This window comes from Drosophila nasuta, chromosome 3 (assembly GCF_023558535.2).
Source record: "Drosophila nasuta strain 15112-1781.00 chromosome 3, ASM2355853v1, whole genome shotgun sequence".
NCBI classification, from domain to species: domain Eukaryota; kingdom Metazoa; phylum Arthropoda; class Insecta; order Diptera; family Drosophilidae; genus Drosophila; species Drosophila nasuta.
Genome location: NC_083457.1, coordinates 49,900,760 through 49,916,197, shown reverse-complemented (window position 1 = coordinate 49,916,197; position 15,438 = coordinate 49,900,760). Strand labels below are relative to the sequence as shown.

Sequence of the window (15,438 nt, the reverse complement as noted above, 5' to 3'; positions counted from 1 at the left end):
AGCTCAATGGCTAAATAAATTTGAAAAATATTTGCAAAAATAACTAACTGATAACCAGAACATTTTATAATGTGAATTTGACAAAAGTGATTAGGTTTATTACACAGTCATGTACATACTAAGTAAATAAAGAAATTGAAGATAAGATAAATTTTCTGTACAAATCAGAGAAATATATATGTTCGTTTACAAGATACTTTTCCATCTTCGCTTAAAAATTGCATTTTAAATTATAAACATAAGAAAGAGAATATTCTGAACTCTCACATAAGTTAGATAAGTTAGAGAAGGATAAGACACAAATTCTGTAGAAATAAATAAATATGTATATCTTGCCATTTACAAGATACTATTTCATACCTCGGCCCAAAGACATGAATCGAAAGGCCGCAGAATAAGTAAGCAGCTTATACCCAACAGCTTTGCTACCTCCAGGGTATATAAAGATCATACAACAATGTTAAAGGAAAATGAAAATAATTTAATTTTAATTCATAATGACAACCCAATACAGTTGAACGACTAGAAATAGATGCATAGATGTGTTGTGTTAATAAATAGTTTAAGAATTTTGCATGGTTTTCCTAGTTTTCCTTGGCTTTTCCACTTAAGATCGATGTGTCTGTCCTTCAAAGTGTTGTAGTGTTTATTGTGTTGCCCATGCTATTTGCTATAGTATTTAATGTATTATGCATTATGTAATGACATGCTTATAATTCTTGTAATTGTCGGTAATATGTTATTTACATGAATATATGTTGGCGGATAGCGGAGGATTTGACGGCGGGTTGGCAGCGGGTGTTTTACAATTCATGCAAATTCGTCTCACTAATTGTGACGAGGGGCGCCAATTTGTATAAATTTTGTGCTGGTGGCACACGGCTTACCGGTAGCGTCGTTGTGGCATCCACAGCGGTAGGTGCCGGGGCAGCTGGTGAAGCATCTAGCTGTCCATTCTGCTGGACTTTTGTCGCCTCGTCGCTTGGTGTTGGCTCAGCGGCAGCTGTAGACGAGAAGAGAAAAGCGAGAGATGCCGTCAACTTATTGTCATAAAGCGTATATTTTTTAAGTAATTTACATGACGCACCATTTGTGGCAGCCACATCCGTTGGTGTTGCTGCCGCATCCGCGCTGAGGTTAAGCAGCTGTGCCTCCTCTTGCTGCATAGTCTGTGGCTGCTGCTGCTCCTGTTCTTCCTCTTCTTCGACCTCCTCTTCGGGCTCCTCGACAATGCGTGTGGCAATGTCGCCGTTCTTTGTGGCAGCTGGGGGAGTGCTGGGCGCCGATGCCGTTGGCGTTGGCGTCGACGTTGCATTGCCATTCTTCAGTATGCCAACCAATGGTGTGCCATTGCCTGGCTTCTTGTCCTCTTGCGGCAGCTGCACATAATAAACCATGCAGAGAGAGAGAGAGAGAGAGAGAGAGAGAGAGCGAGAGGTAGGTGAATATAAATCTCATTTCAGGCCAGACACAGACACAATTATTGGGATTGTTAATGCAACATGTTCTCACCGCCTTATAGCTGTATGGTGGCAATGCGTTGCCTGCCCCTGCCGTCGTACCACCCCCCGGACCCGAGCTCGTTGCACCTTTGACACCTGGCGATTCGTGCATTTTGGTTGCCTGCTCTTTCGACCAAATGATATCCTCGTCCGTTTCGCGCTCGATGCGCTTCTTGTAGGCCAAATGACTGCGATATACCTCGAGCAGGCAACAGATGACAATGATGACAAACACCGTGGTCAGCGTAATGAATAGCATCTGTGTGGAGTCCTCCTTCTTGTCGACATCATAAACGAATTTCGATATGTAGGCCACTCGCTGTGGCGGCTCTTCGACCCATGGCTCTGGTATCTGTATGAGGAAGGGCAGCAGCAGAACGTTGGTCAAATGGTCAAAAGCGGATCAACAAAAGGCGCATTCATTAGCACAATTTGGCGCCTCGTTGCTCTCTTCTCTCTTTCACTTACCATGCTTACGTTAACCATGGGCTCTTGGGTGGGCTGCTCACTGACATCGAATTTCGCATTGCACTGTGCACTGCGTACGCCCTGCGGATTTATGACCGTTATGTTGTCCGCACCGGATTTGGTGAACAGCATGTACTCCTCCAGTGGCTTCATAATGTGTCCATTCACCTGTATGTAGATGTCTGATGTCCCAGGCCAGACCCCAAAAGACAATTGGGAATATTGGTTGAAATTTTCATTAGTATTGGTCATTAATTCAAATTGAAATGCAAATATGTTTGTGGCTCTGCCTCTCCCTCTTCCATTTGCCATTCGCCTTGAGCACAAACAAATTAGAAGCATTGCGAAGTGAGGAGTAGGGGGTAGAATCAAAGTCAAATCACAGAAGGCAAAAGGCTCCGTGCAAATGCCCATTCGTGCATATTTAATGCTTTGCCGAAATTAGCAATAAAATTTTTAATACCTAAAGTTAACTGCCCGCCATTGTTGTTGTTGTTGTTGTGCGTGTGTGTCGCTATTAGACTTTTGGGTGTGGCCAACAAATGCACACTGATTAAATGCTGGCCAGGATATGGCAAAAGGAAACTCAAATGAAAATTAGCTTAATTTCTTTTTGGTCGAAGTATTGGAAAAGACTTCAATTAAGTCTGAATGAAAGATGAATCGTAGAATTTATATTAATAATTAATGTTATTTTCAAATGGAAAGTTGAAATTCTTTGAAATTATTTTGTTTAAAATCAAATTTGAATTCAAGACAAAATTTCGAAAAATATAAGTTATGAATAAATACACCTGCTTTATATTTTCATCATTTTTTTTGCTACATGAATTTGTATTTCAAATTGATTTTGATTGAGTTTTAGTTCGGAACAATTTTACTTTATTTAAGGATGAATAAATATGTCAGCATTATATTTCTAACATTTTCTTGCTTTTATTTGCATTTAAAAAAAATATTTGAAAAAAAATTTCTTAATTTTTATGGCTGTAATATAAGAACTTTTAAAATACCATAGAATAAATTTGCAGGTGAACTGAAAAAATTGTTCTCGCATAGTTATCAAATTTTACTTTATTCTATTGTCAAACAAATGTTTTAAATATATTTCCATTTAAATAACAAATAGTTATTTAGTACAAATGTAGTTTTAACCAAAAGCTATAGTAAAACGATATAATTAGAACACATAATTTTAAGATTTAGTTAATAAAATTCTTATTAAATTGTGCCATTAATATAAATTGCGTTTTTTTTGTGAGTATGTAAATACAATTCCATAATTAATTGAAAAATATGACAATTGATTTCACGTCATTTGTTTATTTTTGTAATTTCAACAAAAAGCAAATAAACAGCGCATTTAATTTGATTTAAATGCCAAAGTAAATGAAATATAAAATATTGCTAGACACTTGGTTTAAACTAAGCGATTAATGAGATAATAAAAGAAGATACATTTTCTATACTTCTTAAGTCGTTTTATACAAATTTAAAGCCCTCAAAATTGATGTGAAACAATTTCAATTATTGCAATTGATATTATGGACATTTAAGTAAGCTCCCAGGGCAAAGTTTTTCAATATCCATTTAGGAACCAGTGTGCAGCGTAGGGAGTGGGGAGAGCGGAAAGTGGGAGGAGAACAGTTTTTGGTGTTGGCCCTGTTTATGGCCATTGGCAAACTAACGCGCTTCGATGGTCGCTTTAATGGGCCACGTTTTAACAGCTCGCACACATGCGCATGTTGCGCGTGACGAGGGCGTCTCTCTATGAGTGTGTGTGTGTGTGGGCGTGGCTAGCTAGGCGTGGAAGCTAACAGCTGGCGAGTACTCAAAGCTGAGCTGAGTTTTAATCAAAGTGTGCAGCAGCAGCAGTAACCAAACAACAACAACAATTTAAATATGAGCCACAGTAAATCTTAAGCGCAAAAAACTGACAAAATTTATGGCATCGACCACGGAAATGACTTTTTATGGCGTCGAATAAATTTAATTTTTGGTCAACAAAGTGGTTGCAGTTGCAGTTACCCCAAAAAAATACACCACGCTGTCGCTGCTTCTACTGCTGCTGCCCCAGTTCATAAACATGCTGCAACACAAGAGCCAGCGTGGCAGCGACTTGATGAGCCAACAACAAAAGCAGCTTCACTTCTCCTTTTTATACCAGCTATTAAAAGCGGGTAGAAGGGTATGATAACTTGGTGTCGCATATTTTGTACTCTATTGTATATTTAGAATGTGAAAGTATGTCGATGTACCAAATATACATTTCAGTGTATTGAAGTACATTTTAGAGGTATTAATTTGGTATATTTTAACGGTAATATCAGACTGTTTTACTTTTATAGAGAATTAACAGTTTTTAACTCACATTCTTACTTGTTATACCCGCTACTCATAGGGTGGAAGGATATTAGAATGTTTGTAACAAGCAGAAAATATCGTATATATTTTGTATTCTATGGTATTTTTTTAAGGTAATAGTATATCGATATACAACATAACTTTGTACCTATTGGAAATGTATGTAATATGCGGATAACCTCATATATCTTGAAGGCTTTGAATGTATTTTTATTTTGATATACCAAATATACCTCTAGGTATATTTCCGTGTTTTGTCAGTATATTAATATGATGTATTTTAAAAAGAATAGCCCACTGTTTTACTCCTACTGTAAAAGGCAGAATTTGTTGTACTTCATGGTATACTTCATATGTATTATATATACGAAATAAAGCTTTTGGTATATTGAAATGCTTTCGATTTAAGAATTTGGTATATTATAACAATAATACCGTAGTGTTTTTGCTTATTTGAAAAATTGATAGTGGCTAAACATTTAGTATTAATTTCATATATTGAAGAAATAATACTGCTTGAATTTTTGTTTGAAAATGAGTTGCAGGTATCTCACAGTCGAGCACTCTGTATGAAGTTTGCTTACTAGTTTTTTTTTTTTGGTTTTGAGTAGCAAAAGAAATTAATGGGCAGGCGAGCGCAAATTTATGACTGTCTCTTTGGCAAAAAGGATGCACAGGGGATGGCAGCAAGATATTCGGTTACTCACTTGACAGGCAGCCGCTGTAGCTCTTGAAGACAGCGAAGCGTGAATCCGTCGTATTAATGCCACCGATCTGCGCCCGATTTGCGCCCTCATCCAACGTTGTGGTAAGCACACGCGCCGCAAAATCGGTAAGCGGCACCTGCTCGCGATCAATGTAAAGCTGCGCCTGAGTTCCGTTGCGGACATAATAAACCGAATGTCGAGCGCTGTTCAGGAAATTCCGATCGATGCGTGCACCCACCGTCTGGCCACGTTCACGATCCTCCTCGAATTGCAGGTAACCATCGCTGGTGATGGCCAGCAGAAGGTAATAACTGCGCTCTGCTGCCGTCTGCAGCAGCAGCATAATGCGATTGGCGCGCCGCAAGTCGAACGATGAGAAGGCCAACTGCAGACGGACATAATCCACACGCGCTGAGCTGGGCAGCTCGAATTTGCGTTGCAACGTCGATTCGCCACTGAAATCGGCGCCCTTCTCCACCGAACAGAACTCACCGAGAAAACTGGTGTGTTCGCAATCGCAGGTGGACATCTGCTCGGCGAAATGCTCCTTGCAAATGCCGCCGTTTTTACACGGCTCCGCATCGCATTTGATCTGGCAATTGGGCAGCACGCCCTCCTGAGCTGTAAGAGTAGATCGATTTAATATGCATAGCAAACGAGTGAGCGAGCGAGCGAGGAGTTATAAATGATTTTGTGTGTGCGGTCTAATCGCATCAGTGTCTGGTTTTGCAATTTCCGCGGTGTGTGCAGTCTGCACTCTATGTGGCCGCATAAATCATACGCCGTGTGGTCCGTACAGTCGTTGCGCGCCTAGAGTTTATCGCATTGGCATTAATCTTGGTGCCACAAAGTGGCTCAAGTGCATGCCCAACAGGCGCGCTGCACTTAGCGGAAATTGCATGCATATTAAGTTGCAACAGCAGCAGCAACAGCAGCAGCAGGAGAGTGTGTGAGTGGCAGCCAAAATGGCATTAGAGTTTGGTTTGGTTTCATGCCGCTTCTGGTACTGAAAATTGATTTATAAGCAAAACGCTACTTACTGGGCGCTATATTCCTTTCATTGATTTCCGCCAAGTCGATCAACTGGGCGCCGATTTTGAGGCCACGTATACAGCCAATGTAACCCTCCAGAGCCGGTGCATCGACATTCGGCCGCAGCAAATTCGCCGGATCATAGCCGCCAACGTGGAACTGAAAGTACTCGGTGGGCGGTGCGGGCGGACGATGTGGCGATAGAACCTCTGCAAAAATAAACAAAATCAAATGAGGCACAGTCTATGGCATAGAGCTATCCTTAGTTTCCCTCTATATACTACATATATGGGGGAGAATTTTGTGTGCTATTGCGGAAATGAGCCTTCATTTGGCCGTGGCATTTCGGGCATTTCGAGCTTAAGTTTGTCTAATTGAAATGTTTGCCCAAAACCCGTTTCAATGTCCTGCTCAGTCTCTCTCTCAGCAATCTGCGGTCCTGCATTGCAATGCAAACTATGTGCTTGTCTGTCTCTCTCTTTGTCTCTCCATCTCCTGCTGTCTGTCTATAATTCCAGTTAACGCATTTAATTACATAAGTGCTCATGTGTTATTCTGTGCAAAGTATTGACGATTTGCAATCCAATGTGCCTTGCCACATGCCCCATAACTGTGGCATTCATCAAATCGGCCAGCACCCAAAATTTCGCATTACATTCACGACGGGTAATTATGATTGATTTTCTGCACCAGTATGCGTGTGTTCTCTCTCTCTCTCTCTCTGGTGTTCTCTGTAGTGTAGTGATAGGAGGAGGAGCAACCAACCAAATTGCTGGCAATTGCTGTTTGCAGTATTGAGTTACGAGTTCTTTGATTGATTTGCCCATTTTGCCCAAAACACATTTCGAGAGATTTTCAACCTGCAATTTTGTGCCACAAATACGAATGGACAATGTATGGATTGCTGTCGAAATTCTGAATGTCGAAAGCCAAACGACAGCAAGTGCAACATGAGTACTACACACATCCTCATATGCATATACTATACTATATATCCTTATTAATTAAAGAGCCTATTTCGTAGCTTGTTAAACACAATTGAAATTCTAGTCAACCACTGCGAGAATAACTGGCACATTTTCATTACCGTCAACACAACAGGAATTTGTTTTTGAAACTTGCACAGAAAATTGCATGTGTTCAGGTTTATTATTGCCTACAAATTAGCAAATTTGCAAAGAGATATTGTTGAATTTTGCTATGAAAGTGGAAAAGCTACTTCCAAAGAGTTGCAGGAGAAAGTACAAAAATATGAGAAGGAAAATAGGAGAATATGATTCCATAAATGAACATAAATAAACATTGAACAATCCAAATTATTATTTGTAATTAGTATATATTTGAAATCTAGAATTTACTTAAAGCTGCCAGTAAAATAATTTTTTTAATAAATAAAATAATTTCCAAAACTATTTTCAAATAGTAAGATCTGCTTATTTTCTTTAAATGTCTAACACAAAAGATATTGAATATATACCGTTTAAATAGTCTACCATATAATCTCAATCTGGTATATTTTATGCTCTAAGGTATATTCTGAAAGTTACAGTATATCGATATACCAGAGGTAGATTTCGGTATATTTTAATCATTTTTCGATATATTAATTTGGTATTCCTTAATATACAACTCGAATATTGTACCAGAGAATCTCAATTTATCAAATTTTCTGCTTTACGGTAGATTTTAAAGGCAATAATATATACAAAGATATATCAAAGATAGTATTTGGTATATTTCAGTAATTTTTAAGTATATAAATTTGTTATATTTTAGTACCAAATGTATTACATTGAAAATATACAGTTCGAATATTGTACTAGAGAAACTTAATCTTGCAAATCTGTGCTTTATGGTATATTTTAAAGGTAATAGTATATCAATATACCATACATAACCTACGGTATATTTACTTAATTGTTCAGTACATCAATTTGGTATATTATAATACCTTATGTGTTGCCTGCTTTTTAAATGCGTAGCGGGTATCTTACAGTCGATCAAACTCGTCACTAGTTTTCTTACAATTTCTCTCAGTGCTTTGCTATTTGTTTAGGAAATTGAGTTGCTGAAAGTGTCTGTAAGACTAGACAGTGATAGGATTTAATTCATATAAAGTAATTCGATTAAGTTTATTAAGCAATTGAATAGTTTCGATAAATTGCTTTGGGCCATTATTACTGCCACTGTTCGGTTCTGTGAATTTAAATTCTGTGAATTGGATTTTGAGTTTTGTGAATGTTCGTTTTGCAGACATTGACTGACCGCCTGACTGACTGTTTTTATTAAAAGCTAATTCGTTCGACAAACATGCAATAGACTCGATTATAAAATGCGCTTTCCGCTTCAACAATTCGTTTCTGGGTTTTATTAACATATTTTCGCTTCAAAAAATTTCAAACAGAGTTTCATGTTTTTTTTCCTGTATAGTTTATAGAGTAGTGAAAAAGTTTTCAAACCATTTGAATTGCTTTCATTTAAAGTTGCTTTTTTTTGTGCATTTTGTTTTAACACACACACACACGAACTTTGCGGCACACACAGGACATCAGAAAAAAGAAGGATTTCAAGTGCAAATAATTTTCGGCGATCGGAGTGCACAGATTTGGACAGCTGCTGCTGTTGCTAGTAAGCGTGTGAGTGTGTGTAAATTTTTGGCATTTTTGCAACTTTACTTGCTAAACTATTTTGAAAATTTTCATGCTGCGCTTGGCGGCGCATAAAAAAGTCACTCAACAGCAGCAGCAACAGCGGCAGCAGCAACAGGACGAGGCAAGTTGCAAGTGGTGCTGCCAACGGCAACCAGTTTTGCTAGTTAAAGAGTTGCGACTACATTTTTTTGGGGGCTGCTATAAAAGCGAAACAATAACAATAACAGGGACGACAGCCTTTGTTGGTTCAATAACTCGCAGTCAAAAATCCAAACAAACGCTAAGGCAACGCCAAGTCAATGTTCGGTCATGTCAGAGTGTATAGCGGTGGTGGGGGAGGTGGCGACGCTACCGTCTGCTGCACGCCCGAGTGGACGCCATCGTGGCGCATTGCCAGTCTACAGCCAACCATCGAACAGAGCGTTGCCATCATGTACGGCCGATTGCCCGGCGCTGGCAATGCGAACACCGGCGGAGCGGGCGCGAATCAAGCGCATGATCGGATCAAGATTGGCTTCTGCACGGATCTGGATAAATCGGTGCTGGTGAATAACTTTGAGAAACGTGGCTGGCATCAGGTGAATGGCGATGATGATTGGCATTTCTATTGGGCCGGCGTGCAGACGTGTCGCAACATCTTCAGTGTCGATAGCGGCTATCGCATGCATGACAATCAAATGATCAATCATTTTCCCAATCATTATGAACTCTCACGCAAGGATCTGCTAGTGAAGAACATTAAACGCTATCGCAAAGATTTGGAGCGCGATGGCAATCCGTTAGCTGAGAAAACCGAATCAAATAACTCGAGTGGCACACGTTATGTTTATCTGGATTTTGTGCCCACCACATTTGTGTTGCCAGCGGATTACAATATGTTCGTCGAAGAGTATCGCAAGTTTCCGCTGAGCACTTGGATCATGAAACCATGTGGCAAGTCCCAAGGCGCGGGCATTTTTCTCATCAACAAACTGTCCAAACTAAAGAAATGGTCACGCGAGGCCAAGGGACCATTTCATCCTCAGATCGCCAAGGAATCGTATGTCATCTCACGCTACATCGACAATCCATTGCTCATAGGTGGCAAAAAGTTTGATCTACGTTTGTATGTTTTGGTCGCATCGTTTCGTCCTTTGAAAGCTTATTTGTTCAAGCAAGGATTCTGTCGGTTTTGCACTGTTAAATATGACACGAGTGTCACGGAGTTGGACAACATGTATGTGCATCTGACCAATGTGAGTGTGCAGAAGCATGGCGGTGAATACAACACGTTGCACGGTGGCAAATGGTCGGTGCAGAATCTCGCACTCTACTTGGAGGGCACCAGGGGCAAAGAGGTCACGGATCGACTGTTTGGTGCCATCTCCTGGCTGATTGTGCACTCTTTGCGTGCTGTGGCGCCGGTGATGGCCAGCGATCGGCATTGCTTTGAGTGCTATGGGTATGATATCATTATTGATAATGCCTTGAAACCTTGGCTAGTGGAAGTGAATGCTTCGCCTTCGCTAACTTCAACTACGGTCAACGATCGTATACTTAAGTATAAATTGATTGATAACATTTTGTCGGTGGTTCTGCCACCGGATGGTGTGCCAGATGTGCGCTGGAATAAGGTACCCAGCGCAGATGCTTTGGGCAACTTTGAGCTGCTCATCGATGAGGAGTTAGCGGCTCAGGATGAGGCGCAAAACAGCAGCAACAATTCGCATGCCAAATCATCGAAACTCAACAGCCGCTGGAAGTGACATAGGTAATCAGAAGAATAAAACAAACTGACTATGTGTTCTTTTATCAATAAATATGACTTAGAATAGAATTATTGGAGTGACTATTTTTTTAAAAAGATGTGTCACGAAATATACGACTGAATAACTTAATAAAAAGTAGTTTAACACAATCGAAATATATATTCACTTCATATTCATATTTTTTTATGTGAAAAAGTAAAAATTTATTAAGACATTAAAGACTTAAAAGTTATTTTCTTTTTAAAAATTTACGATTGATGAACAAATTTCTGAAACTTTTTTTATGCTTTTCTTCTTTTATTTAAATTATTTTTGACTTTTTTCTTTTAGTTGTCCCGCAAATATGATTTAGAGTAGAATTATTTGTGTGACACATTTTTAAGGTTTAAAATATATTATATATCATTTGACTTTCATATGTAGTTTTTGATTCAAAACTGAAAAATAAACCTCAATAAATATGACAACACGCAACAAAATATTTGGATTTTTAGTCAGATTGCCTGAGTCTTCTTTTTATTATCAATAAATATGACTTAGTATGGAGAAAATATTGTAAGTCAGTAGTCAGTGAATAACAAATTCTTAAACTGTTAATTAACATAAAATGAAACCACACTTTATGTGCCACAAAATATATATTTTTTTGCTAAAATAAGTTTGATTTTACCAATTGTATGCCGACCGTCAAAAATTTTTATATTTTAAAAGATAGTCATCTAGATTGTTGGTCTCAAAGGAACTAACTACAACTATCAACTCAACTACATTATCAACTGCAATATAACACATTTAACTTTATTATAAACTAATTTAGTACAAAATGACAGACTTACCCTTCTCGGGATTGCTCCAGGGTCGATTGGCGTACTCATCTAACAGTAAAGTGCCACGTTCGATGCTCACGCTACGCTGATTCACATGCATGCGAGTCTCTTGTTCCCCTCTGATGATGGCCACCTGAATGCTCTTTAAATTGGCCATCAGCGTTTCATCGAGCAGCGTTAGATTGACAATCTCATCGCCGTAGTTGTAGAGAAAAAACAATTTCGCGTGCCTGACTTATGTACAAATGCACAAAGTTGTTATAATGGTCGTTGGCATAGAGAACCAATGAATTGGTGTCATAAGTGCGTAAATTAATCAACACATCCTGGCTAAGAATGCCCTTGAGCATCTCGCGTTCGCCTTCGATGCCATTGAGTAAAATTGCAGGAGTGGCAGCCACACTCAAATAGTTGCGCATAAGGAACGATTCGCGATTGATGAAAGTCAAGGCTTTTTCGTTGATGTCTGTGAAGGAAAAATAAGTAAGAAAGTTTGAGTGGAGTGTGTTCGACTGAGATAGCCGCAACCCACATTGAATCATTGTAAAAAAGTTTTCAAATATACCAAATTAATATACCTCAAAAATACTTCAAATATACCCAAGGCTATATTTGGTATATTGATATAGTACTACATTCCGAATATACGATAGAGTGCAAAATATGCCAAAGTAATTAAGACCCGAAGTAAGTTGGCGTTTTTGCCCATATAAAAGTATTTCTTTAATAACTTCTACAATTTTTATATCATCACAGCCAAATTTTCAGAAATCATAAACAATATAGTTATTATTGTACTGAAGAAATCTAACTACAACTTTTATCAATTTGCACGGGCGAAAGTAGGCGTCGCAAAAAATTTGAAACAAACTTGATCTGTGTTCAAACAGAACAAGTGCTGTCGAAAATAAAAAATGTATCTCTATCTCTCATAGTCTCTGAGATCTAGGTGTTCAGTCAGACGGACAGACAGACAGACTGACATGGCTTTACCGTCTCGGCTGTTGACTCTAATCAAGAATATATACATAATACTTTACTTTTACTCTCTCTAAGTAAAGTCTTTCGTTACTCACTTGTCTCGCAGAATTCGCCAATGTGCGCCCAGGGATTGTTGCACACACACTTGAAGCTGCTCCAGAGCTCTTTGCACTGGGCTCCATTGCGACATGGCGATGGCACACACGATGGCTTGCAGTCCTTGATAATCTCCGACAGATGCACCGACATATAGCTGTAGATATCCAATATTTCACCATTTACCACCAGGCCACGGAAGCAGCCAATAAGTCCCGCTTTCACTGAGAGTTTCTTCAGCAGATCACTGCAAGAAAAAAAAAGCAAGAGAACAGTTGGCAATTGATTAGGGATTATGCTATATTATGACCTTGTCATTTCATATTCAATAAGTTGGCTAGCCAAGGCTTATGGTATTTGTCTCTGTGTGTGTGTGTGCAGGGAATAAAAAATATCATCGTGACCCCCCGAAGCTCAACTTTATCTGACTTTATGCAAATAAATTGTGACCCCTGCTCGCACAATCCCCAACTGAATCCCTATTCTCATCTCAAAACCAATGTTGATGCGGCCGCGACGCATCTCAGTTTTGAAGTTTTGCCACCGGCGCTGTAAATCGAAGCAGACGGTTGTCTGGGAGGGAGATGGGGGTTGGGGGACGGACCAAAGGACCTAGGACGACAACGACGATTGCAAGTAGCTACAATCACTGGCAATAGTGCAAAAAGTTTGTCGCCCTTTCACTCGCCTTCGTCTATCAGTTATTTTTTTCAAGCTTTTCCCTTTTTTTTTTGTGTGCAGTTTGCCTGCCATTCACCCTACTTAAATCCTTTTTATACCCTGCCTGAGCATCGACAACTTTGACTAAGTTAAATATTAAATTATGCATGGGGCAAACTTGCAGATAGTTCACTTTCCAATTGCTAATTAATGTAAGCGCGAAAGATTTTTATCTGTCACGGCATGCGTTTTTTATGTACATCTTTGATTGCAAAAATTATGTGAGTAGGAATAAAAAATATTTATGTATATATGTGCAAATTTTCTATTTTCTAATTTTTTTTATAGTTATCTTTAAATATACAAAATCTATGTAAATTAATATAGTTTTATATTTCCAGCCATCTTATTCTATTTTTCTATATATTGAGTTTCTTAACAATTTTCTAATAATTATCTCTAGAAATGAGAAAATATGTGGGTTTAAATTGCGTTTTACTTTAAAGACATCCAATTATTGTCAGTCTTATTATTATTCATTTCATAATTCACTTTTTCTTAGTTCTACAACAGTCTTATTATTAACTCAAAGACTTTAAACTGTATTTTAGGATAATCTATTCTTTCATGTCTTGTTAAAAGTTAATCTTATATTGTAGAAAACTTATACTAAACACAATATTTAAAAAAGAAAATTATATTCTCTAGCAGGTTCTTCAATAGTCTTGTTATTCTCTCTAATTATTTAAAGTTATCTGAATTAGTTTTTTTTTTAGATATATATTGAATTTAAAAGTTTTCTGCAATATACAAGGAATTTCCAAACTAAAATTATTTTCTTTCTAAAAAATGAAATGTATTTTAAATATTTAAAAAATATCACCAAATTGTTTACTCTTATAAAAGTTAGAGTATAAAAACTTCGTTCTCTTGAATTACATTCCTTTATCTTGCTTTCTAGAACTTATAACCGTACTTTCACTTTTTTTTCCACCAATTTGCAAGTTTCGTTCGCTTTCAACTTTTGTGAAGAAAGCATTCCCAGCTCTCCTTCCCGTCCCCTAAACTGAACTCTATAGCAGGACCTACCCTTTTGGTGCGCACTCAGTGCGCTTCGGTCTCGCTGTGTTGGCCAACAATGAATTGGCCAATAAAATCTCAAGTGTAAGCTTTTGAAAATTAAAGTGGCGGAAATGTCTTGTTTATACGCGAGCAGCAAACGCGCCAAAAAGAAACTTGCTCAAATGTCTTTCTAAATTATGTAAATTTCATTACAAGTCGCCAGTCCGCAGACTCCGACTCAGCAGCGAGCTATCGTTTTTTGTTTTTTTTTTTTTGTCTCGCGAAAAGCTCTAAGCAAAATTAAAATTCTTGTTTAAAATAAAAGAAATTCCCAACTCACACACACCCATCGCATTGGGGTTTCTTTTCCCGTCATTTTTATTTCCATTGCCATTTCTATTTCGTTTACTTTTTGTTATACTTGTTGTAATTCTTTTCCCTCATTTTTTATTGTCACATTTTTTGCTATTTTGTCACCGCTTTGAGTTGTAATTGTTTGCTAAGTTGCGTAATTGTTCCTTAAGAGTCAAAGTTATTGAATAATGCCAAACGAATTGGCCAGCAGCAATTGCAATAATCAACTCGCTAATGCGAAGCCAACGTTGAGCTACGGACCCCAACACACAACAGCAAATGAAAAAAAAACAGCTGAGAGTCCTTTACGTAATTGCAATCTGCAGCTCGTTCTCGTAAGCTCTTAAGTCATTAGTTTTTTGCCAACGTGTGCTGCATTTTTTGTGTGTGCATGTGTCACATGTTAATTTTTAATACCTCGCAGAGGGGACATGTGTGCTAAAGGGTGTGATGGACTTATGAGTAGGAAGAGTGGAACTAAGAAAACATAATAAACGTATACCAAATAATTAGGGAAAGCTAAAGTTTCTTTGTTTTAAGGTGTTGTTGTTAGTCTCATTAAATTTAGGGATAATATTATTTTTTATGTTAGCTCAAATTGTACAATTTGTTATAGCATTACTTGTTGTAATAATAAGAAATATATACTCATTTATTTAATTTTTTGTATTATATTTTGTTTTGTTTCTCATAATAATAAACAAATATATATTTTCGTGTATTTTAGTATTATTAAATTCTTTAGCTCAGATTTTATAATTTGTTCTAGAATTATTTGTTTCGTTTGTTTTATTCTCATAATAATTCTCATTAAATTCTGGTATTATTATAGGTATATTTTTGCATAGTTCAGAGTTTTTAATTTTATGTAGAATTATTTATTATATTATCTTAATAATTCTCATTAAATTCAGGTTTTATTTATTGGTTTATTTTTGGTTAATTCAAAGTTGAATTTGTTCTAGTATTATTTGTTCCGTTCTCAT

At 37.7% G+C, this 15,438-nt stretch overlaps 2 protein-coding genes across 2 annotated transcripts in view; one reads left to right on the top strand and one right to left on the bottom strand.

The window, feature by feature from the left end:
* LOC132789009 (axotactin) overlaps positions 1-15,438 on the bottom strand; it is a 75,306-nt gene that overhangs the window by 7,009 nt on the left and 52,859 nt on the right. The window contains 9 exon segments of the mRNA XM_060796740.1: positions 888-1,003; positions 1,088-1,379; positions 1,513-1,854; positions 1,971-2,152; positions 5,042-5,662; positions 6,082-6,282; positions 11,309-11,513; positions 11,515-11,765; positions 12,376-12,623. Of these exon segments, the coding sequence (XP_060652723.1) occupies positions 888-1,003; positions 1,088-1,379; positions 1,513-1,854; positions 1,971-2,152; positions 5,042-5,662; positions 6,082-6,282; positions 11,309-11,513; positions 11,515-11,765; positions 12,376-12,623 (2,458 nt within the window).
* On the top strand, positions 8,506-10,568 carry LOC132792649 (polyglutamylase complex subunit TTLL1). Its single transcript, XM_060802087.1, has 2 exons — positions 8,506-8,709; positions 8,802-10,568. The coding sequence occupies exon 2, from the start codon at positions 9,024-9,026 to the stop codon at positions 10,467-10,469; it is 1,446 nt and encodes a 481-aa protein (XP_060658070.1). The 5' UTR covers positions 8,506-8,709; positions 8,802-9,023; the 3' UTR covers positions 10,470-10,568.

What these genes read in the sequence shown, in the direction of transcription:
- LOC132792649 (XM_060802087.1), top strand. Translation starts at nt 9,024, where the DNA reads ATGTTCGGTCATGTCAGAGTGTATAGCGGTGGTGGGGGAGGTGGCGAC.